Source organism: Atractosteus spatula, chromosome 1, assembly GCF_055471065.1.
Source record: "Atractosteus spatula isolate fAtrSpa1 chromosome 1, fAtrSpa1.hap1, whole genome shotgun sequence".
Classification (NCBI taxonomy): domain Eukaryota; kingdom Metazoa; phylum Chordata; class Actinopteri; order Semionotiformes; family Lepisosteidae; genus Atractosteus; species Atractosteus spatula.
This window is the reverse complement of record NC_142706.1, coordinates 34,667,560-34,693,335: the sequence shown is the minus strand read 5'-3', so window position 1 is coordinate 34,693,335 and position 25,776 is coordinate 34,667,560. Positions and strand designations below refer to the sequence as shown.

The following is a 25,776-nucleotide window of genomic DNA, read 5'->3' as shown; positions in this document are numbered from 1 at the left end:
TGGATATGGTACATACCCACTCTCCATTATATAATGAAAAAATATTTTTACGCAAACAAAAATGAATCACTTCTAAAATTCACAAAGGCATAGTATTGAATAGACATATGGCAAATGTAAATTCACAATACAGATTTACAATTGTCATCATCAGGGTTGATAAACAAGGATCTACTGTGAAGGTCACAGGCTAGTGTGTGTGGTCATCTTTACAAACAATATAAGCTGTTTTGCAGGAGTCTATCCCATTCCTCATGTAGAGCCAGTATAAGCACGCACCTGTTCACTGGTCTCTGAGCCCTCGACGCATGTGTCATGTCAGCTCAGGTAAAAGGAATAGACAGTTCATGACATACATGACATAACTGTAACATTCACAGTAAACACATCTAACAAGAAAACTGTTGTTATAGGACCAGCATGAGGATGGGTGCTGTTCTGCAGGACTTTTGTTACTTCGGGAGCCTGCGGAAGAGCAAGAAGTGAGGTTCTAAGACTTAATCAATGTAGCGCCCTGCAGACAGGTTGCCATCAATCATTATAGACATTTGGTCTGTTGCACTCATGAATTAGTGTACCATTCTACAGTGGTGTGCAGTGCACTCTGAGTGAACCCCTTGTGCTACAGGCTTGAACCCCTTTCTCCCCCCCATCCTCCTCCAACAAGCTGCCAACTCACCGTTCATGCACAGCAAGTGCGCACATGTGCCCGCACACATTATTGTTAGACCATTTACTCACATCGCAAAACAGAAACCACAACAATGCAGAACAAAACAATGCCACAAGACAAGAGTAAACAGCAGTCAGACAGCAAACATTTTTTTCACCAGCTGATAGCAACATCAACTTAAAATATATTTGAAACAATATCTTTGCCCCGAATTGAAGCACTTGCATTTATTGATCATACATCCTAGTGCCAACTAACAATGACAATGAAAAAGCCTGCAGTACATTGCTAAACAAAAGATCACCCTTAGAAACATTCTATTTTGTAATACTAGGCAACATTTGATAATAAACCATAACCTACCATAAACTGAAAACTGCTGTGGGTACTTCTACAGGAGTTTGTCTTGCTGAAATACCATACAAAGGATTTCCCTAGCTAATAGTAAGGGCTGTTGTTGATGGACCCAGCTAAACAAGACTTAATTTATCATTGAATGATAGCCTTGAAAAAGGCTTTGCAATCAAACTTACCACAATATTATTCGTATCTATACCACCAGTCGCCATTTTCACTATTGAAGGACAGGAAAAACTGGCAGGATGGACATAAATGTATAGGTCATAGTACAAGCTTGAGCCTGATTTTAACGTAAACACCTTCTTCAAGTCATGGAGCAGGCACAGATGCCCTATTGAGCTACCCCTTTAATAAAACATTCTAAATCTGACTGGGCAATTTTACTATCATTTGCTTACTACAGTTTCATTGTATGTCCTTTTTGGAAAGCCAGAGAAGATCTACAGAGCCACAGCTAGCTAGCTTCTCTGTGTCGGTGCCGTTCAGAAACAACACATTGAGTTGACGCTCACCCACCGACAGCCCGTAAAACGTTTTGACATGCACACAAGTGACATTGATTTAATGTTTGTTTGAATGGTTGTTTTAATGGCTGTATAGCACGTTAGTATCTGTAATTCTTATATTAGTTATTGAATATGACTTGAAGGTTTTTTTCTTCTTCATGTTTTGCAACCCCTTTTCAGAGGGGTTAGAAGTTGGTGATTGCACACCACTGACATTCTGCATGTCCTTCAGGGTGGTCTACATCATCAAAGAGCTGTTGTCTCAACTGATAGTGATTGTGCTGCAGTATTGCTCCAATACATTAATGGCATGAAGGCATTGTTATTTTTTTCCCCAAAACTAGGCATATTGGTTCTTTTCTATGTTATTCTTCTATTTTCACCAGTCTTGACATAAATCAGTTCACACAGACTGGACAGTGGTAGAAAGCCTGAAGAGACCTGACTTGTTGGGGCTCGAGTACTCCAGGATGGAGGGACAGTGGGGTGGAAGGAGGAGTAATAATAGAATAATAGACTATTGGGCAGCATGATTTAAATAGCCTAGGCCACTCAGTCAGTAATGATAAAAAAGGCTAGCATGGCAAAACACCAGCTCTCAGGGGCATTGCCCACCTCAGCCTGTTGATCAGAATCAAGGAGCCTTGGCTCCATGGCGGAACCTAATGCAGAGCTTCAAAAAAAGGGGACCGCATGAGTTTAGTGGACAGCCCTATTCATAGTCTGGGGTGCGGGAGAACAGGTAGACTGACATGTATGAAAAAGGAAAAAAATAAATAATAAAGAACTGGTTGGCAGAGCAAGGAAAAGAACAGGTGAGGCGCGATAGTCTTAGGAGAGACAGGCTCACGGCATCCCTGGTGGGAAAAGGGAAAGGCTGGCATGGCACAGCACCAGCCCAGTACAAACTGCTCAACACAGCCCGTCGATCGGAATCAAGGAGCCTCGGCTTACGTACAGAACTGACTCACAGGCTCTTCAAAACAATGGGAGCACATGGGTCTCAGGGGGGCAGCCCTCTTGAGCAGCCAGGGATGCTGGGTGATGAGCTAGATGGCCGATTTGCTGAACTGAGAAAGAGCCACGAGGGATCACAGCTATTCTTCTCCCCAAAGATTTCTCTGAGAGGAGGGGTCTCACAGAATAGCGGTGAGGCAGGAAACCCCCCACACAGTTATCCTGTTGGGGGTTGTCTTCTGAGACCAAGCCAGGCATGCACTGTCAGCCCGGTCTCCCAAGTTCCTCACTCCAATGGAAACACCCAGGTGCGAATGGCATCTGGTACTTAGGCACCATTTGGATCATGAAAATGGGTGATAAAGAAACCTGTCTTTAGTTCCTTCTCATTTCCTGGAGCCCTGGATCAGCACAGGTGCAGGGAACAGTCCCAGACAGTGTCCAAGAACAAATGAATCCACAGGGGGCTCAGACTAAAGGAGTGATGCTCACCGAGCATTGGAGTGGAAACAGGACGCCAGGCTCCCTAGGAAGAAAAATTGAGAAATCTCTGCTGGGGCACTGGAAGGTGGCTAGGGAAAGGGAAAATACAGAAAAAGGAAAAAGTACCTCAGAAAGCCCAAGAAACAGAAGGTGAGAGAAAAGAAAAAGAATCCCAAAGGTCTGGAGAAAAAAAAGGCTGCCACAGAGAGAAGCCAGAAAAGTGGCAGGAATTCTGGGGAGAGTTCTGGGGTCCTGGACGACAAAGGCTGCCTCCTGAAGCAGGTCAGAACTGATGGTGAAGAGAAGGCCAGCGGAAAAAGAGTCCAGAGTTTCAGGGCGTAGGCCAGGAGCTGGCGGGCAGACTTATAACTGGAACTGGAGGTATAATGCAGGAGGAAGTAAAGGTACTACAGTGGCTAGTACAGGCTACAGTGCAGGGCGAAGTGAAGACGTGAACTGAAGCTGCAGCACAGGGCGAAGTGAAAACTTGAACTGAAGCTGCAGTGTAGGGCAAAGTGAAATATGGATATTTTAATAATAAGTCAGCATTATGGCAATGTTAAAAAACTACAGTATGTGTATCAGATTTTAAAATTGACCATGTTTCATGGTCCCCTCCACATTTTAACTAAATCTTTAAGGAGTCTCAAGAAACTTTCCAGTTAATTGTAGTGGGCACTCCTTCAACTGTCTAAGGGTATAGGAATTACTTAGCTTTTCAGTGTTCTGAGTTTGGAAAACAGCACTCCTTTATTTTGGATATAAGATTTCTAAGAATAAGATATGTATGTAATTCAATTCACAAATTATTTCCTCTATGAAACCCAGCTAATGGACTTTTTCAGTAATGGAATTAATTCTTGATAAAGAAGACAATAGACACGCTGCCCAAAATGAGCTAACTGTTAATCTTCTATTTTGAAATGTATTCACATCCCTGGTCCAAGAAAAAGTCCAAACACATTGAGTAGCAAACATTGAGACACCTGTTTTCTGTCTTTTCCTCTAGAAATTTCTACACTATTATAAATGATTTTACTTTTAGCTAATAGTCAGAATCAGTCTTTAATATGTAATTTTCTGATTCAGATACTGAATACTATAATTATGCACAAGTGCTGCTTAGACTTTGTCGGAGCCTTATAATTTTCTTAAAGAAAAGAGTACATCTACCAATAACATTACTTGAACCGATCAATAAGCCTGTCAAAATAGGTATTATTGTCTCTTTGAAGTTATCGAGTATTCCTAGAACAAAAAACAGAATTCAGTGAATAGCTGTATTGTGTGCTGTATATCAGTGTACTTAAAGAATTCCTCTTACTGTACAGCATCTTATGTTTTTGATTGCTAAATATGTTCAGACATTTTAGATATTTATAGAGTTTAGACATTTCACTTGGAAAATTGAAAGTGTTCTTTTTATATCGCAGTCATGGAAGCTACATTTTATACACTAATTTGTGACAAATGGCTAACACGTCTTCACAGCAGCTAAGTTATACATTTCAGGGTAATTTGGAACGAGGAAGTAGTCTAATAATGGCGATATTACAGTAACATCTAAGCATGTTATACCATTTTATCACTGAGATCTGGGGGACATACTGTGGGTTTATGGGCGTTTAAGTTAAAGTGAAGCAAAGAAAAGAGAATGAGTGCAGGTGGAACTGCTGGTTGCCAGACTCACTGCATATTGGTTTATTAACAGGGTATCACAATTTAAAGTAATATCATACCCTGGTAGCAATCTTAAGTTTAAAGGTTTTTCAAATATTCACACATTTGCCTGTGAAACCTGATGCACTTTAACTCTTGCCAGCTGTTTTGTAAGACTGCTCACCACACTAGGGGTTGCTAAGTTGACAGTGGAGTCTACTCAGAAAACAGAATCAGTGTTTGGCTGACATTTATTAGTCGACTGCTTCCTGCAGGACCCCACATATTAACTGTTAAAACAAAAGCTGCAGTTCAGAATTTGTGTCAGTGGTTTGTTACCCTTTCGATTCCTTGCTTTGGAAAGACAAAGGATGACTTCTTGACCCTGGAATTAATACATCCTCGTGTTAGGCTTTTTTAACCGTACCAAACAGGGAACTCTAGCCATAGGTGGCTAAAGATCAGGGTTCGTATTTGGATGACACATGCCCTGAAAGCTCTGTTGGCACAGCTGGGAAACTAACAAGCGCTCTTTTAAGACAAAGAATCTGAATTACTCACCACCAATAAACCAAATTTTGCCATGTCCACAGGGGAGGTACTTAGACCAAACAAGTGGTTCTTGGAATTTGCTGTACTCCCACAGTTTCCTTAAATTAACAGTCGTCTGTGTGCCTCACATCCCTGTATCAGTCTTGTTAAGGCTATCTGCTTCATGGTATCTTTCAAAACAGGATGGACACACTTTCTATGAGACTTAAGACAAGCCAACATGTTGCCAGTTGCTTATCTTTAGGTTGTGTCTTTTCGGTTGCAAAGATTTATCTAGTAAGAATTAACATTCTAATGTTTCTTTGTTAAGTTTTGTCATTGTTCCATTTATTTATAATATAGCTTATTCTTGCACCCATAACCAGTAATTATTTATTACTGTGCTTTGTTTTTTTTAGTATTGGATAGTATTTAGTACTATCAGAAATATTGGTTTTCATTGCTGTATTGAAATGCAGATTATTGAAAATATCTAGTTCTTTATATTACATTTCTGCCATAAAATTGGAAAAGAAAAAAAACATTTTTGGAGCTTTTTTCTTGTTCATTATACAGTATGCTTAACGTTATGTGTTACATGCTCTTAAAATTTTCAAATTTACAATGCATGGAAATTATGTTTTTTCCAGTAACAATAGGTAAAATAGTATTTAGTTCAGCATTTTAAGACCATAATAGTTCCATAGAAACCATTAAAATATTTACTCATCTTTGAAATGTGCTGAATCGTGCTTCTGCAAAGTTCAATGTTCATAGCTTGCTGTACATAAATTTAAAATTCAACATTTACCATTAATATGTAATTTAGAAAATTAGTTCCAAAGAACTGTCAAAGAGCCAGGGTTCATCACATTTTGTTGCATTTGTAAAGGAGCAATGTTTCTTATTGGTCTGTTGATTTCAGATAGTGGATATAATGATGGAGACCTTGGGAATGTAGATAACAATGGTATTTCTGCTGTTATAGACTAAATAAACAAACTCAGTTAAGATGTATATTTTATTTCGAGGTGTTTTGTAAATGTACTAAATCCTGAACATAATTCTGATCTGATTGATCAGTTTGGGAGAAACTGCATCCTGAAATTTTATACTACAAGAAATGGTGGTACAGTGTATTTCATGGTGAATAAATAGCAGGAAATGGTGGTGCAGTGTGGTGGCACTGTGGCAACCAGGATCTGGTTGGAAGGTTGCTGGTTCAAATCCTGTGACCAGCAGAGGAATCCTACTCCCTTGGGCCCCTGAGTAAGGCCCTTACCCCCAACTGCTCCAGGGATGCTGTACAATAGCTGACCCTGTGCTCTGACCCCAAGCTTCTCTCCCTGTCTGTGTGTCTCATGGAGAGCAAGCTGGGTTATGCAAAAGAAGACTAATTTTTAATGCAAGAAATTGTATATGGCTGATAAAGTAATCCATTTAGCTCATATTTTAAATGTTTTCCCAATAAATAAAGTTTGGACCTAGTAATACACAATTGTCTGTTTTAAATATAACTGTGAATGAATGTCCAGCAGGGTGATGTTTACCTGGTGTAGTGTTTCTAATGATGTGTTGCCTCAGCTTGCTGCTAAAATGTGACATATTGTTTGAGCAGCAGAACCCAAATCTTCCATGCCTTTCCACGCCTTAGCTGTAGTGTTTTCACTGTGGATTGGCAGTGTGAAGAACAGGAGATATCCTGGTAATCCACATTCATGGTGCAACACATTATGTTGACTTTCTATCTCCCTTGATGCTTGAAGAGCTGCAGACGTTAGCTGCATTGCTCCCTGTCTCAGGAGGATTTTAAACTTATAATTTTATACAAGCCATGTTTTATATGGTTACATACTATATATATAAACCATGATATACCCAAAAGATATCAAATGAAACAAATGCATCAACTACAATGCTGCAAAAATTAAAGATGATATTTTAATGTTATCCAAGGCTTTTGACCCTGTCTTTTAATCAACGTACTGATGAAGCAACCTGATGCAAAAAAAAAGAAAGAAATTGAAACAGTTTTATACAGTAAGCGCCGAAAACTAGGCTTTTCAACTTTTCAGCATTTACTTTGTCCTTTTCCCAGTGCAGATTTAAAGATGTTTGCTCTTCCCGTCCTGTCTTGATTAAATTGATTAAATTCCCTTCCTGTCTTGATTAAAGTCTGAGTATCACCTGATTTTAAAAAAATAACTACATTTAATACTTTGAATAAAGAACACCATGAAATTTATAAAATATTTATAATTTATCTTCATTATGAGAAATAAAAGACATCAACAAGAATACAAACTTCTTATCTGGTTTCACATCTCACAGAGGGCATACTGTACAGTATATTAAACACTTTATTTACACTGACAAATACAATTATAAAAGCACATAATAATATTCAAAGAATATATTTTTCAACAGTCATTTTTATCATGTAATACTGCTGTAATTATAACATAAACCATTATTGATTAATGCTAGTTTAGCCATGCCTCAGCATTTCACTCATGCACAATACGCAGTGCTTGATTTTTTGTGCTGTACTTATATCTTTTGAATTTGACAGCCTCCATCTCCCCACACAAGATATTCGTACTCCCATCTAATACATCTCATACTTATCTAATGAGTTATTTCTGGTACTTTCAGCAAATTCTATAATCTTCTTTAAAAGCATTAAACTGCAGCTTTAGCCATGATTCATGGTTGCTTGAAAATGGGTGAACACACAAGCTGTCACTTTTAGTGTTGCTGAGTTTTGAGTTCAGAGTTTCAGGACTCTCACAATATTAACACATGCATTGCATTTACCTTAGCACTACAGAATGATCCTGACAATATCATGCAAACTGAAATTCACACAGACCTGGGTCATGAATACATAATGTCAGTGAGGATGGTTTCCATCCATCCATTTTCTAACCACTTCATTTAATTCAGGGTCACATGGGAAACAGAGCCTATCCCTGCCAGCAATGGACACATCCATCATGGATGGGATTCCAGGCCATTGCAGGGCACATACAGACACAGACAAACACACACTCACACACAAGTGTCAACTTTCCTAGAAGCTAATTAACCTACCAGTATGAGAAAACACACGTGAGAACATACAGAATCCATGCAGATAGCACCCAAGGTCCAGAACTGAACCTATGGCCCCAGTGCCGTCTGGCAGCAATGTCATCCACTGTACCCCTTTGCTGCTAGGATAGTTTCCTTGCATGTGAAAACAAAAATAAAGGATTAATACACAGTAATTTATAAAAACAAATGAAACAAATGTTAGGTTTCTTTATAGTAGGTGAAACCTTATTTAGTAATTCTTCGAGATAGCAGAAATGCACTCCCAGTTGTTGTCATTATCAAAAAGGTCTAAGACTGAGCTTAGAGGTGTAACTCCATCCTGAGGATGTTTGGTAGCAAGGGCCTTCTCATCTGCAGCTTCTTCAGCACCTATCCTCTCTGCCCCCAGCTTTTCCTGTGGCTTCTCATTGGTTCCCTGACGCCACATGCTCCCCAGTTACCTTTTTAAACCCGGCTATGTTGGCCAACATCGTGATGTCATACTTGTGTTGCTGATCATTCTTCATCCGTCTTTAATCAACAAATCAAAATCAAGACATAGGTAATGAGTCTTGAATGCAGTGATAGGACCCTAGTACATTGGATGCAGCATGGAAATCATGTTAGATTGTAGAAACGTCAACTGTTATATCAATTTGGAGAGCATGAAAGGAGGAGTTTTGGGTAACCTGGGACATTGACCAAGACTAACAACACTCTTGGTTCAGCATTTGCTCACAGTAATTATTGACAGCTGGATAACAATAATGAAGAAGCCAGTGGATAAAAAGAGTTACCCTGGCTTTGTGGATTGACTGCCAGGTGTTAGACCAGTAAACCCCTTCTGCAGCTCTTCATAGCCCCTATTGCGTTAGTACTGTTGCTTTACATTGTGCAAGGTAAATCATCAACTGCTGTATTTAACTTCTTAAATGCATGAGATGTCAATAGTTGTAGACTTTATCTTCAGACTCATTGTACTCTCTGACTGTGTTGTATGGGGTTTTAGGGTGAAGAAAAAGGAAAACATTGAATATATTTTTCTTAAAAGACATTCCAGTGTGGATGGATGTGTTTTATGCACACTTCATCACTTATAAGACAAAATGCAGAAGAGGTGCAGACACCACTGGTAAACTACAGAAAAGTGTTCTCGTTATGGCATATTAAAATGAAAGCACAAGTTTCAGGCGCTATCACAGAGGTAAGGGTGAGTTTAGTTGGCTAGGGCTGTCTCTGATCTATGAGGTGCTTGTAGGCTCATGGCCCTGTAAATGAGGGATACACCTCTCCCTCAATCAGTGCTGTTGATCCTGTGATGTCTCGAAGGTGGGTGGGTTGAAGAAGTGTTTCTACTCTTCTTCAGTCTTTCCTCTGTGAGGATGTGGATTTCAGACTTGTGAGATGAGATGTAAAAAAAGCACACATTTGGTGATTCCAAATATGAAAGTGTTTATAACATAAAAAATATTTGGCAATTCTAAAATGAAAAAATAAAAATTGATTATAAATCACTTTCAGGGTAAACCCAGAAAATACTTAAACTAAATCATTTGTTTTGGAAATATAAACATTGAAAAACCAAAGACCTAATAACACTGCAGAGGTGTTTGAGACCCAATGTAACATTTATTTCTCAAAACTTAACCAGTGACTTGAATCAGAAACCTTATAATTTACATACAGTAAGCTCTGTACACAGTGCACAAAATAACATAACACAGGAAACATGGCCAAAACATATTTGAAACACATCAGAATTACAGTATGGTGTCTGATATATTCCAGATGGTCACTTAAAGGTCATGAGATAATTGGACTTTCTTTCATATAGAATTTTATGTTCCTTAGAAAAAGTTTGCTTTAATACCATAAAAAACAACTCTCATGGTCACAGATAATATATGCAGGTTGTTTAATTTTTGTTGTTAACATAGCTGAAGAAGTAGTAAAAGTTGAAAGAAAGTATTTAAAATGTTTTATAATAAGTAATAAAACTAAACATTATTCTACACAAGATACATAAAAGGGGTCTTAGATTAAGGACTGTGGAATAAGTTCTGGCAGCTTTAGTGAGAGGTGTAACAGTATAATTGCAGAGTTGTTGGTCCTTGAAAGAACAAAGGCTCTTACTACACTCTCAGAAATTCACATTATCTTGTAAGATTTGACCTATTCATATGGTTAACGTTTTTAACAGTTCTTGTATAAATTGCCAGCTCTTTCTCTCCCACCCTGTATATCCTGTCTCTGTTCACTATTATTCCACCCAAGATAATTTGTTTCCCAGGTTTTTATCTTTCTGATGAAGCGCTATTTTCTTTGAGAAAAGAAAATGTGTCACATTTGCCAAATAAGTGCAATCACAAGGAAATACAAAGCTACATGAAGAGATATTGTAGTTTTTAAATTGACTATCAAAGTTCTGTCCTGTTTTCAGCAATTCTTTCAACAAATGTTTTCTTTGGAAGATTTTCTGTCATATACCAGCACAAACCCAAAGTCAGATATTTAGGTATTACCATGAGACAATAAATTGTAGGCTGAATACACAAGTCATTTTTTATTTTACTTAGTGAAATAACTCTGCATTTTATTACAGTTCTGCAGTGTCCAGTGCATTGAAAGGGATAATGTATTTATTTAAATAAAGTCTCACTGATTTGGATAAATTAACTTATTTGGGATCACATTATAAAAGACTACAAGGAGGGATCTGACTACAAACAAGGGGGCACAGAAATATTCCTGCTACTTATGTATGTCCATGCATGATCATTAAAAATGAGCCTACAGTATATAGTGTCAATTTTTCCATTTATCGGTTTTCCATGCTTCTTGTGCTGCTTCTGCTTTTTAGGAGTACTTTTAAACAGGCGTATTTTATTTTAATCAGCCATATTTGTTTTTGAAATCTTATCTTAAACTCATGTTATACTTTAATTTTGTTCAGAAAAAAAGTATAATTTAGAGTCAAAACCTTTTCCAGGTGTCTTCACTGTAAGCAGATTCCTAGAAATACACCACAGTTGTTTACTCCAGCACTGTTTGATCAGACTCCCTTCAAAGATCTCGAAGGCAGAGATGTATCCTATTAAATCTGCTTTGTTTAAAAACAACATAATGTAGCAGGTTGTTTTTTCCTTAGTTAAAACCATATGAGGTTTATAATCTTACTTTATTTCTGTAACAGTGAAAAAAAAAAAATTCTGTATAACAAAAATAGCCAGTTTACAAAAAGAACCTAGTCATTACAAACTAAAGATGTTGGAAAGGGATGCCAAGTTACAAGAAATGCTTCTCACAGTTACATTGTTTTTTATTATAGATATCAATTCTTTGTGTACTTTAATTGTATTGAATTAAAATAATTAAATTAACTGTCAGGTTTATATAAAAAATATAAAAACAAGTTTATATACTTTTTGGCAATATTTGGAAGTGGATTGGATTGGGACCCTCCAGAACCAATGGTGGAGGCCTTTGTACTATACCATGAAACCAAGAAGCCTGTACAGTACATCTGCAACAGATGTTAACATGATTGTGTTGACAACATTCAAAATAAATAAAGCATACTAAATGCATTTAAACATAATCAATAGTGATGAAAAATTGCATCTTAATCTCTCTTTTATGTACAAAACTCCACTTTTAAATAAAATACAATTTTTTAAAATAAAAGTTTTATTACTTTTTGTTTTAATGTAATAACAGTGCAGTCTTTCATGCAAGCAGCTCCACTGTCAATGTGAAAACCAATCGAGTTAACGTATGTGTATAAATAACTGCAAATGTTTGTCGATAACTGCTTCATCTGACTTTTAAAATTACATAGTGTCATACGGTTTATTATTTTCAATTTTTCTGTTCTAATTTACTGTTGTCCCTCTGATAAAGACTGGAGCAGGATAGTGATAGCTTGCACACTTCCATTAAAATACCTTAATAGTATTTTTGTGAAATGAAATGTGAGTATATATTCAAAAAAATATATAAGAATTAACATGTTACTGTATATAGGACATTTCAAATCAGTTTGCAATATATAAAAAGCACATTGTACCTTTTCAAAAAAATATACTGAAAATGTAAGGTTTTAGGCAAATTTAAAAGTACATCACAAGATGCATATTTTATCTTTTGTATCTGCTTTGTTTTCTTGGTTTTGTAATTTCCATTAATTTTGTGCTTTGTTATGTATTATAAGTACTTTGCAATGATTGTTTCTAAAGGCAATGGATACTGATATAAATGGAAATAAATATAAATAAAGATATAAATGGCAGCTCAGAATTGTTATGTAGCAAGAATGTTTCAGGCAAAATGGCTCATTTTAGTAAATATCAATTTGAGACTCATTTATTTTTAAGAAGTAAAGATATTGGCTTCAACAATTTGACTCATTTGCTTGTTTCAGAGAAGCACAAAGCTTTGTGTAAAGACGTTCCTCCTGTTCTCTGTTTTAATTGTTGTGTTGGTTCTGATTATCATATAAAACCATAGGTTTCTGTAAAGAAAATACATATTTTGGTGAGGCTTGTTAAAACCAACATCTCAATGGATTAGGGGAGTGAATGTAATCTCTAAGATAATTAGCAGGAGCAATTGTAAATAAAAGAATCCAGTCTTCAACCAGGCTTAATTTTCTCCATCTATCAAATTTTCTGTTTGAAGGTTTTCTGTTTCTCTTAACGTAACCATTCTTTTTAATGTGTGCAGTATGCTGACTTACACTAAACTGAATAAATTGTGTAAAATGTAGCAATGCACAATTATCTTATAACTGAATTGTAAATCAGATAGTGGTGTTGACATGATGTTGACGTGTTGAAATCAGAAAGCTTAGCATGTTTCAGCGATTGTCCTGTCTGGTTCAATTTGATTTTGATTGTTATTATTGTTGATTTGATTATTGTTTCCTTGGAATTTTCTGCATGTAGGGTGGAATGCCACATCTCCAAGTGGCCTGATCACTGTGTATTTCTCTGTATGTTTTCAGGAAAAGCCATACCAGTGCAGTGAGTGTAACAAGGCCTTCAGCCAGAAACGAGGCCTCGATGAGCACATGAGGACTCATACTGGAGAGAAGCCTTTCCAGTGCGATGTGAGTTTCCTTTAAATTCGCTTGAAATATATTTGTTTGTTGACTTTACTGTTTACTGTTAATACTGTAACATCAGCTAGTGAACCTAATTTAAGTGGAAATAAGAAACTGTACTCTGCTGTCTGAACTGACTTCATGATATTGATGATGATGCAGCTCTCACAAGAACATAAATGTTAGAGAATGAAACATAAAAACATATTATAACAATTCATAATAGAATCATAATTTATTGTAAGCCACTTATACAGTATCCATATTAACAATAGAACTAATACTGAGTTGTTTTTTTATTTGATTTAACTAAACAAAATCTAAACATTCATTCAAAGTTTGAAAATTACATAGAAACACCACTAGAATTTCCATTCCAGGTAAATATGTTATCAGAAAAATAAATGCCATAATAAATGACTGTATGAAGGAGATCTTTTTGTGGTTCATTCAGTAAATATTACCTAACTTCCTTTATGATATAGGGCTGTTTTGAAATACTGTAATCACAGCAGGGCAATTGTCTGCCAGGCTTTTAAGCAAAACTATTTACTGTAGTTATATTTTTAAATTGACATTTTAATGTAATTGTTAAGGAAACTTGACAAGCTAGCTATCTACCAAAGATTTGATAGAACTCTTGAACAGAACCCACCCTGACCATCACACATGATGGTGGGAGCACTGTGGTCTGGAGCTGCTTTTCTGCCTCAGGACCTGGATTTCTTGCCATCATTAAATGAACCACAAATTCAACATTGTATTAGCAAATTCATAAGGGGAATATCACTCCATCCAATCTTTACCTGAAGCTGAGCCAAAAGTGGGTCATGTAGACAATACAATGTACAGACAATGACCAACTGTACAACAGAAAAGCTGCAAAGGAAGAAAGTTTGCATTTTGGATTTGGCCAGTTCACAGTTTGGAACCAAACCCCGTTACAATAATTTGTGACAACCTGAAGTGAGCTGTTCATGCAAGAAAACCCCGAAGTGTCTCTGACTTGAACCAATTCTGTAACAATGAATGGGCAAAATCCCTAAAAGCCAACTGCTAAACAATTACAGGAAATGTCGTAGTTGCTGAATGAGCTGCCAATTGGTGACTGAATCTAAGGGTTAAATGTATCTTTCATTAAGACGTAAGCCTAATTGCATTTACAAGTAGGTCTAAAATATACAAGAATACAAATCAACCTAGGTAGTACACAAACATTTCTCTGTATTGTGTACTTCATTAATGGTATCTGGATTATTTAACAGTGCATCATTACAATACACAATACATCACTGTGTTGTAGTGATGTTTGGCAACATTTTTTTGTTTAATTGGAAAATCATTCTATTTGATATTGACTTAAATTACATTATGGTCATCATTTCAGATCAAAAAGAAAGAAAAAATGACATATTTTATGATTCTTTTTGCCATACTGTATTTAAATAGTTGCAGTAAAAACAATGTTCGTAGTGATTTATCTTTTTTCACTTTAATTAGAACTGTAGAACAGTTGTTAGGCTCTCAAGAGGCATCTTTTCCATGTTTATGGTTGTTATTGTAGCCCTAAATCATTTGAGGAAGCTTAATCCTGAACATATGCAGAACACAAGCTTTTTCATAGTCTACAAACTGTCTCCATACTGAAATGACTCCTTAAATGCAAAAATGAGTTTATGTAATATATCCATGGAGAATTTTAGAAATTACCATTTTATTCTGTTAAGATTTTTAAAACAGATGATATACTGCATTTGGTCTTTCTTGACATGGTTCTTGGAAGTCTTTGTGGCTTAAAGAGATTTTAATGGAGAAAAGATGACACCTTGCAGTTTTACCCCGATTCGAATTACATATGCTTGTTACTGCTTCATGAGAAAAAAAAAAGGTATTTCATGAATGTTTGCCTGCTTGGGATTACCACATTTATTTCATAAGTGAGCACATTACAGTAAATCACTCTGTTGTTAAATAATATAATGCTCATTGCTTTTATAGGCAATCAAAGTGGCAATACTTTTTTCCCCTTTATCTCTGTAGATAGCAGATACATTTTCCCTTATTATTCACATTTTATGGTCTTCATGGTCTTCCACAATCAAATTAAAAAGTAGGGTTTAAAAAGTAGGTCTCTCATTTATTGATAACTTGCTTCTGTGTTTGTCCTAGGTCTGTGATCTCTCCTTTAGTTTAAAGAAAATGCTGATTCGGCACAAGCTCACTCATAACCCCAACCGCCCCATGGCAGAATGTCAGCTGTGTCACAAGAAATTCACAAGAAACGACTACCTCAAGGTGCATATGGAGAATGTTCATGGAGAAACAGATGGATAGAAATGTACAATATTTGCTACAGTTTGTAGGTGATTATTCTCCCTACAAAAATAAAACAAATAAAAGGCAATAAATAAAAGGCAAATAAATCTGTATTAAACTATTACCTTATTTTCACATTCCAACATTGTTTAACCAAATCTGTATTGTGTGACTTTTTGTGTTCTGAATGTATTTGTAATTAAAGGAAATGTAGAATGTTGAAAACATTTGAGGAAACACTTTATTTTAAATTCATGCAAATATTTCATTCTGTTACTGTATGCTTACGCTAATGTTGTGTCCTGTTATCAGCCTGGGTACAAAATCTGCTTTACAGTTAATTAGGCTTATTGTATTGCAGGGAGTTCTTCTGTTTAGTTATTTCCCTGATGGTTATGTTAAAAATTCTTTTAATCTTACGTGTCATTTTCTCTGCAGAGATAATTGAACCTTTTCTAATTTAAGTATTTAATTACTTTTTAATTTTAATTTTCTTTTTGTAAGTACCCAGGAGAAGGTCAAATAAAAGTAAGGATATGCCACCTCAGTAGTTCAGTCGGTGTCGTATTTCCGTCTCTGATTGGGGAGAAGAGCTACATACAGTACAGCATGAGCTGTTGATTGTTGGTTTTACATTCTTTTTGGATAATCAGTGGTTTTCGAAAAACTGATTATTTTTAATATGCCTTCTAAACATCAGAAATATTTGAGAGTTTAACATTGCCTCTTCTTGATTGCGGTGTCATCAACAGTTGGTCATTCACATTTACATTTACAGTGCCTTTCCCAGATACACTCACTACTGTCCACTACGCCTCTCCTTGGCAGATCTAATTTGCTGATGTACTGTAATAGACTTCGGTGGCACATGGTGGCACTTTGGCAAGAATTGCTGCATCACAACCCTGGTTGTCCTGCATTCAATTATTGGGCTGCTATCAGTGTTGGCTTTGTACGTTCTCCTCATGTTGGTCTCCTCCAGGTGCTCCAGTCTCCTCCCACAATTCAAAGACAGACACAGGTTAATTGCCTTCTGGGAAAATTGACGCTGATGTGTGTCTGTGTTTCTGACAATGTGTGCCTTGCAATGGACTGGTGTTCTGTCCAGGGTGTACCCTTCCTTGAACTAATTGCTTGCTGGGGTAGGCTCCAGCTCTCCCGTGATAATGAATTGGATGAAGCAGTTAGAAAATGGATGGAGGAGGGATTCCACTTTGCAGTTCTGAACCAATTGTGTTTTTTTAAATGTGTTTCTATGTATATTTTAAATGTGTAGCATATCTTATTTTTATAGGACATACGATATGTTTATAAAATGGTGCTACAGAACACCTTGGTTGTATGTTGCAAATTAGTCTGTTTGACAATTAATAAACGTTTAATAATTTTCAGACCTTTTTGCTGCCGTGTGTGCATCACATCATACCACTACATTAATATCTTAGTATACCTGTCTTTAATTTTCCTTTCCTCTATAACCTCTACACAGATATCCATGATCTTACCCTTTAATGTACGCTATTTCTACTCCTAAATCTAAGGTTTATCTCATTTTGATTTGTATGGATCTATAAAATAAAAACTGCTTTGTTTGAATTATTTCATAGATGAGAAACAATCAATGATCTAATAAGATGTACTGTACAGTAGACATATGTATTATTCTGTTCAAGTTTAGCATCATGTCATTATCTGATGGGTTTGAATGGATTTGCAATTATTATTATTTACTGTATTTGACAAATATTACCTTGAGAGCTATTTTTCCTTACAAAATTAAGACTTTAAATGCTATTATTCCAAAATGTTTATTTTAAGTTTTACAGTGCATTATTAGAAATAAATATATTTTCCTTATTTATAAATTATTTAATTCTTCATTACAAGATTAGCTTCTCATTTCTAAAAACCTATTTTACATTATTTTTTTGCAAAACTAATGAAAGCCCATTTGTGAAAATCTTTCTTTTTTTACTCCTCAAGCGTTTGCTTTGTTAACTATAATTTATGCTGGATCTTGTAAACATTAAATGTTTTTAATGCTTTGAAAGCTGATTAAATATGCTCAGCTTGCTGTTAATTTAACCCTTGGTTTAGCTGGCTTCCGGGAACCATCCCATAATTAGAGCTTTATAAAGCTCATGAATCGACCCACAATTACTGCCTGACAGATCTACAAAGAAGCCCACAAAAGCTCCCATCTGATGGCTTCCTCCAGTTGATACTCCTATACAGTATGTGGCTTCTGCAAACATAACAGCCATGTTAAAGTTAATGTTCCTGCTCTTGCTGCGATACAAAATCAGTACCTTGTTTGTAACTCCCTTTTTCTTTGTTATGAAGAGATGATTAAATTCTGTTGACATCATTTTTAATACTGTCAGTTTTTACAGTTTATTATCTAGGTTTTATTTTATTGTCTACAAGGTTTTCCAGTATAGCTTCTTGCTCTTTCGTCATTCTCTGGCAATCCTTTTTGAAATTTGGAATTGTCATTTTTTCCTTCTGTACCCTCAATAAAAACTGCTGATTTTAGTCAGTTTGTTTTACCGCTAAAATCTTCATAAGAGCAAGGGAGAGAGGAAAACTGTCGAACTCTGCCTTTTCTTCATGCTGGATGTCTCTCACCGTCTACAAAGGCAGAACTGATGTTGTTTTCACTAACACTGCTGTTCACAGGCTGCTGGCAAGCCACATGGCTTGCAGTTATGTAGTAACCTGAGGATACCCTTATCACGCTGACACTTGTGGAATCCCACTTAAAAGAGGCTAATGTTAGCAAAACAGCAATGTCTAAACTATAGGGTCTAGTTGAGTACTTTTAATGGTTGGCACATCCAAATAATTCTTAATGTGAGTTGGTGAGTTCTACAGAACAAGACCTAAGTGAAAAAACTAATCTGCCCATTAGTCCTTCTATAATCTGTTATGTTGCAGCTAATATCCTTGAAAAGCTGTGTATCATGACAGTAATACTACAGTACCTAATTATTGCAGATTGGGACATCCAGTGTTGAAGAAGCAAACTAATAAGGTGTTGACAGCAAAGTGCTACATACCATATGACTTGGTTATCAATTTCCTTTGGTTTTAATTGGTTCTAGAATTGGTTCTAAATAACAGTAAATGTCAGTTTTTAATTGTTTTCATAAAAAAGAGCATACTGTTTTTTTATAACAAAGACTGGCATTCTTGTTCAGCTCTAAAGATTTTTTTCCTTAAAATAATATTGTTATCTCATTTTTGTTAATGAAAACTACTTTTTTTATTTTTCCAACTCATTTGGGCTCTAACCATTTTCCCATCAATGCACATCTGACTAAAGTGGTTTAAGAAATGTTACAATATTTGAAAGACAGCGTTATTAGTGCCGTTGTCAGGAGAGTTCTGTTTCTACAATGGCATGTTTCAGTGAACATTTTTAATTGGAAGGCATGGTGGAATCTGGTGGTCAGGATGATACCCATGCTTTTGTGAAAAGACTTAACAGCTGATACCCAGTCTGTCACATTTGCTTCTTCAAATTAATTTCCCTCTCAGTGGGAATACTGCATTAGCATGGCTTTAAAGAGATACAGTACATGGTGTGCATCTTTCAGTTCTTTGTGTGTAGGTTCTCAACCCACCTCGTGACTCACGATTGACAGCAAATGAGATCAGAGGCTCCTGTCCGTATGGGGTCTGTCATCACCAGCCTATGACAAGAGGTAAGAGACTGGCTTCAAGAGCTAAGACTGGCAGCCACAGCTACTAAAAACAACCCGACCAGATGCTCAAAATCATGTTCTGCAGTAGGTAATAGAAATACCAGCTTTCTGCCCTACAGTTCTGTCAGACAGGCACTTCTGCTAACAAGAACAAAGCTAAAATACTCTTCATGTCACAGTGAAAACAAAATTTACTGTTGACTGAAGAGTAATAACTGTCCTCATTTACACAACCTTTTGAGATTAACTCAGGGCAAGATAAATTCTAGATAAATGCATCATGGACAAGTCGCTTGGGGTTATGCCAGTATTTATTTAAATGTTGCTTACACTGAAATACTTTGCTGCATTGAATTGCAAATATCCTTCATCTTTGCAAATTTAGACTGTGTATTCTTGCCAGAGATTAGTATATAACAGGGTCATGGCATTGAAACAATGACTAATGCCAGAAAATGTAGAGTTATAATGCTATAGTGAGTTATAATGCTACGGAAAAAAATGTAGTTTAAATTATTTATCCGATTACTGATGCAGCTTATGTGAAATTATAAATAAGGCTAATGTCTCCTTACAAAACCATTCAGTCTCCATCACTCTACCTGGCATATCAGCAACATTGTTGAAGGTTTAGTTTTCGTTTAGCTCTTTATACTGGTCTTCAGAATATTTCCTCACAAAATTAGATACAGTGGCTTTAAGTAGTGTGGAAATGTGAACACCATTCTCAAGGGAACTGCACACCACAAACATGCAAAACCAGCAAGCAGTCCAAGTTTGTTCTCAATAGCCAGTTTTTTTCTAGTTTTGTTCTTAGTGGTATAGTATTTAGTCTGTTTGCTAGGATATCACATAGTCATGATTTTGTATTCCATGCCTTAAATTGAATGCTTTGTAGAGAATTGCTACTGTATATAGAAAAAAAACATACTGTAGAAGCATAGCTCCAGGTTCAGGATAAACATACTGTACATTGAAAAGTTTGGTTTATATTGCAGGTTTTGGCTGTCACCTTATTTAATTTGAAATGAAAAATGTGTGAAAGAAAGTTAGTAATGTATGAACAGTATGTATGAATGGTATCAAGTATGAATCACATGACATACTCAAGTTTTTTTACTCCTACAGTATATGTGGTGTTCCCATTATTACAGTAGTTTAAGCACAGTCGTGGCAACAGTATAGTACAGACTGCTAGAAACATTGTACAGAGAGAGTCTGTAAAGCAATTTCTGGATCAAAGACATTATTTGGTTTTGGTTGACATGGTTGGCCATAACTACCCAGCACATCTCAAAGCTGCTGAAATTGGATAAAATGCAGTGATCCAGCTAACTGTAGCTGAATTCAGACATGACTTGATGTAACATCTGATTGTTGAATAGGAAAGCAAACAGTGATTTTGGTTTCACAAATAGTAGACATCTAAGAACAATACTGATACTAATGACCTGAGAATGCTTCTACAATTTGTTTGCCATTTCAGAAGTGGATATGAACACATTATATTATTGTTATGTACCTAAATGTGTCATTATATACTGATTTTCTCTTTTTATATTTCCACCTTTTTAAAAATACTATGAAGCACCAGAGTAATTACAAGCACCAGTGACTATCTTTTGAACAATAATGAAAACTGTTTTTATAAAATATTTGATCTACAATACTGATATAAAAATATAAATGTGTTAACTTTTAATATATTTGATTTTAAAATTACATTGCAATGTCCTAATAAATTTGATTTTTGAAAACTGTGAAAATTGAACATAATATAAAACACTTGGACAACAGCTGCTGGTCAGTTGCATTTCATTGATGGGTGTAGCAGGAATGAGTTACAGTAAATTTGTTTCTAATTATATGTTTTTTATTGTAAACTGTAGTTTCCTGCACTTGAGCACCATATGTGCTTGGTCAGGCTGGGACTACTGGTTTTATAACCCACATGAACTTGGTTTATGAACAAAGTATTCAGAACAAGTTACGGTATTATTATAACCAAGATTTAGCCTTTCTAAATAACCACTGTCATGAATAGAATGAGATGTTGCAGGTTGTTGTACAACTATGTTTAGTTGCAGTTTCCAAAGTAACACAGAAACTGTAAAAAGCATATTTAGAATATACTGTATACAGTACGACCAGTTTTTTTTCCTAATGTATCATACAAAATACACCTTTGTGCCATTCTATTTTTATTTGCACAGTGGATGTTTTGACTTATAGCTTACATTTAAGTAAAAAAAATGCATATTGTGTGATTGTAGCGTTGATTTTATGTGGATTGCTGCTGTAGAAATAGCTAAGAAAATAATTACACAACCTGCAGTCATACCAGCTTTGAAATGGTATCCGCAGCCTTCAGAAATGTAATCTGCTTAGAACTTCACAAACGTCACAAAAATAGAAAAAGTATTTATTGGCAGACACATTGATAGATGTACAGTATCATAATATGACACAAATATAGTTTATTTCTATCCTGTATTCAAAGCCATGATATGGGAAGAGATTTTTTTTAAAAAGCAAATTATACACAATTAGTGCTTTTCTGGATTTTCCACTCTAAGAGCTTTAAAGGTAATGGGGACTCCCCTCCACCACCACCAATGCACAGCTCCACCTGGATGGTGCAACGGCAGCCATAGTGCGCCAGTACGCTCACCACACATCAGCTATCAGTGGGGAGGGAAACAGAGTGATGAAGCCAATTCATAGATGGGGAATATTAGGAGGCCATGGTTGGTAAAGGCCAATGGGAAATTTGTTCTAACAAAGTCAGGTTACAATGTAACATTGTGAGTGTTGAATAAAACTAAAGTAAAACTAAAGACTGTGTTCAAAATTAAATTCAAATAGTGGAAAGAGTTAAATAAGAATAGCAAAATGAGAGAAAATATAAAATGAGGTTATTTTTGCATTTTCAAATCCTTTTTAAAATTACCTGATGTAGAAGAATGATAGCAAGGTCTCAAATTTAGGATGAAGACAAGAGCAGAGAAACTCTGCAAGAAAATACACGGTTCAAAAGATAAGATAAGATCAATATATAAGCCATATACAATTTCTTACATTAGGAATTTGTATTTTCGCATACCCCAGCTTGCTCTCCATGAGACACACAGGTGGGAAGAGAAAAGCTTGGGGTCAGAGCACAGGGTCAGCCATTTATACAGCACCCCTGGAGCAGTTGGGGTTAAGGGCCTTGCTCAGGGGTCCAATGGAGTACGATTCCTCTGCCAGCCATGGGATTTGAACCAGTAACCTTCCAGCCACAGTGATAGAGAATGGATGTCTCTTCAATTAGTTTGAACAAGAAGATAATTTAATTTAATTCAAATCACCTATATACTGCACACAGTCCTAACACGAAAGGTTCCTTCAATGTAGTTATTTTTTGAAAGAACCAAATTATAACAGTAGTCATTTTTTATAGTTACAACTATGGTGGTTACACATTAATTTGAAAATCACCATTTTTATGTTTTTCTACAAAGTGTGAAACAAATACAGACTGAAAATTTTAATTGTTTATAATATTACTTAAAACAAATTCATGTTATTGAATTACTTCATTATGGAGTTTCTGGAGTTACATTTTCTTGCAGAGTTTCTGTTCAGTCAAAGTAAGTCTTGGATACATATAAATAATTCATGTTTTTGTATTGCGTGTAGTATGGTAGGTTTCCTTCCAGGCATTCGTTATCATGCACAGAAGGGATTAAATGTTTTAAGTTTCAGGTTTCACTGCACTGAAGATTGTTTGACATTATCTTTGGAAAAAAGGTATTAGGTCAAGACATCAATAGAGATCAGTGTTCCGAAAAGCTACAAAACAAATTGTCTAGGGATCAGATTAGGCCTCAATTTGTGTGAACAACATCATATAAAGGGCACAGTTGCTATAACATGGAGATGTTATTCTATCTTACGATGAAGATGGAATTGTCTCCATGAGTCAGACCTAAAGGTTCCAAAGAAAATTTACTTTGTAGATGAAAAAGTTGGGTGCTCCAGTTCTTCTTTTCATGTAGGTTTTTAAATAATAATAAATGGCATTAATTATGGACTGTAATACAAGGTTACAATGTGGATTTTGGAAGTATGGTGATGGTCCTGTTTTTAATTCAAACAGCCTTTTTACTGATTTCTGTGCCAAATCTCACAATATTTTTTTTTTATACATGCAGAGGCCAAGGTTGTATCGCCTCATATAAAACTAGATTTCCAGAGATTTCAGATTGGCTCAGTGATACATAAAAAAAACTGCTTTTTAGGGTTTATGGTATCAAGAAGTACTGTAGCTCCAAATCCAAATTACAAATAGGTAGAGGAACATCAGCCAGTATTCACACCTGTTTTCCATAGCTGAACTAAACCACCCAAAGTGACACTTCAAAACCACATTTGTCACAATTGAAAACCTGTATATAACTGTCTATCTTTTGCCCATCATGTTGTTACATTTGGTCAAAGTCAAATGGATCAGTACGAAACTTTCCATACACTTTAAGAACATGCACACTAAATTACTTACAAACATTTCCACCGGGAGTCTAGAGTGTAGAATTTAAAGAGTTTCTTTAGGTTTTTTTAAAAACGCTTGATCAGTTTACTAATACATACTCTTCGCTTTAGGCATATATCTCAACAAAAAACCTAAAAGGATAACCAATTGTTTATGTTTTAAAATCGAGCATTTGCTCTACACACAACTTAAATATTCCTTTTTAGACCTTCCACACAGTCAGTACTTATGACACACAGACCTATTGAATCTGTCACATGGCTCCTGGTTTTCACAGTTATGCTGTTTTTGATGTAAGATTATATTTCTATATAAGCTGATATAAGATGTTATTTCTAATATAGATTCACAGCACTATCACTTAAAAACTTTTTACTAAATATTCCTAAAGCTTTCAGCATAATAATTTTGTTGGTATCAAAGGCCTTTCACATGGGAAATGTACAATGCTTGTGAAATAACTTGAATTATATACTCTTTTCTGTTTGACATTTTCTCTTACATGATGCTGTTCACGTTTTGAATTTGATGGTTGTCTTTTAAGACTAGCAAAAGATGCTATGTTTTAAAAGCTGATGTGAAAGATGTCATTTGTAGCACAAGTCCCATCTGAGGGGATAGAGGAAGAAAATTATTTGGACTGTACCTTAAGCACAGAAAAACAATAATTAAGTTGTTTTCATCCAGGGCCTTCAGTGTACAAATGAGTCAGCCAAAAAATTATTGCTACAGGTAGAGCTCTGAGATAATGAGGTTAGCTTGGATCATGTCACTAGCCAACTGTGTCCAGGATTCCTCCAGCGGGATTCACCAAGGTTAGGATGGAATTAGTCCTTACCAATCATGGCCTCCTAATAATCCCCATCTATGAATTGGTTTCAATACTCTGCTCTCCTCCCCACTGATAGCTGGTGTGTGATGAGCGTTCTGGCGCACTATGGCTTCCGTCGCATCATCCAGGTGGATGCTGCACATTGGCGGTGGTGGAGGGGAGTCCCCATTACCTGAAAAGCGCTTTGAGTGGACTGTCCAGAAAAGCGCTATATAAGTGTAAGCAATTATTATTATTATTGTTATTATTAGATGCTCAGGGAATTCTTAGTTTTCAGTGACACAGTGACCCCCGATGTCTCCCTTGTGTTTCAGGCATGAGGTGTTGTAAATCTCCAATCAGTGCTCAGCCTCAGGTATTAGGCTATTGTGCCTGTGACTTGATAATAGTCATGTGGGTCAAAGGTGGGTGGGAGGAGTGACCTTTTTGTTCCCTGTGTGCGATTGTGGGGTCTATAGCTGTGTACTAGTACCACCCCTGATCAAACCAAAGCATCCAAGTCCACCTACAAATCATCTTCTCATAGGAACTCCAGAAATTCAACATGAGGGCGCATGTGCGCATACACTCACACACACATATAATACATATTATAATAATAAACTTTATTTGATATAGCACCTTTAAAGGTGGCTTCTCAAAGCCCTTTACAGAAAAAAAACAGGAACAACAACAAATAAAAATAAACAATAAAAAAGCACCATTTCAGTGAGAGGGGTGAGCCTGTTTAGTCGAGCAAAGCAGATGTGAATTCATTTTTTGAGCCTTGATACAATTCACAACAGAGTCCAACAGATTTTAAATCGTCAGGCATTTTCTTCACGGCAAAGGTCTCACGGTGGATGTTGCAATGCGTCCATTCATTTCTGGTGCAACCTCTCTAATTCGTGCAACTACACCACTGTGTCGGCTTGTCATCGCTCTAGCACCGTCTCTACAAACTTTGGCGCATTTTATCCAGTTGATGCCATTCTCTTCGATAAATTCATCCAGAAGCTGAAATATGTGCTCTCCAGTAGTTCCTGTTGGTAACAGTTTACAG

General features: G+C 36.1%; 1 protein-coding gene across 1 annotated transcript in view; it reads left to right on the top strand.

Annotated features, from left to right (window-relative positions):
• The window catches only part of prdm5 (PR domain containing 5), an 80,643-nt gene extending 63,846 nt beyond the window's left edge, over window positions 1–16,797 (top strand). Inside the window, exons 15-16 of the mRNA XM_088913862.1 lie at window positions 13,247–13,351; window positions 15,515–16,797. Coding sequence (XP_088769988.1) covers window positions 13,247–13,351; window positions 15,515–15,679 — 270 coding nt within the window. The 3' untranslated portion in view covers window positions 15,680–16,797. The remainder of the gene's footprint in view (window positions 1–13,246; window positions 13,352–15,514) is intronic.
• The last annotated feature ends 8,979 nt before the right edge of the window (window positions 16,798–25,776 follow it).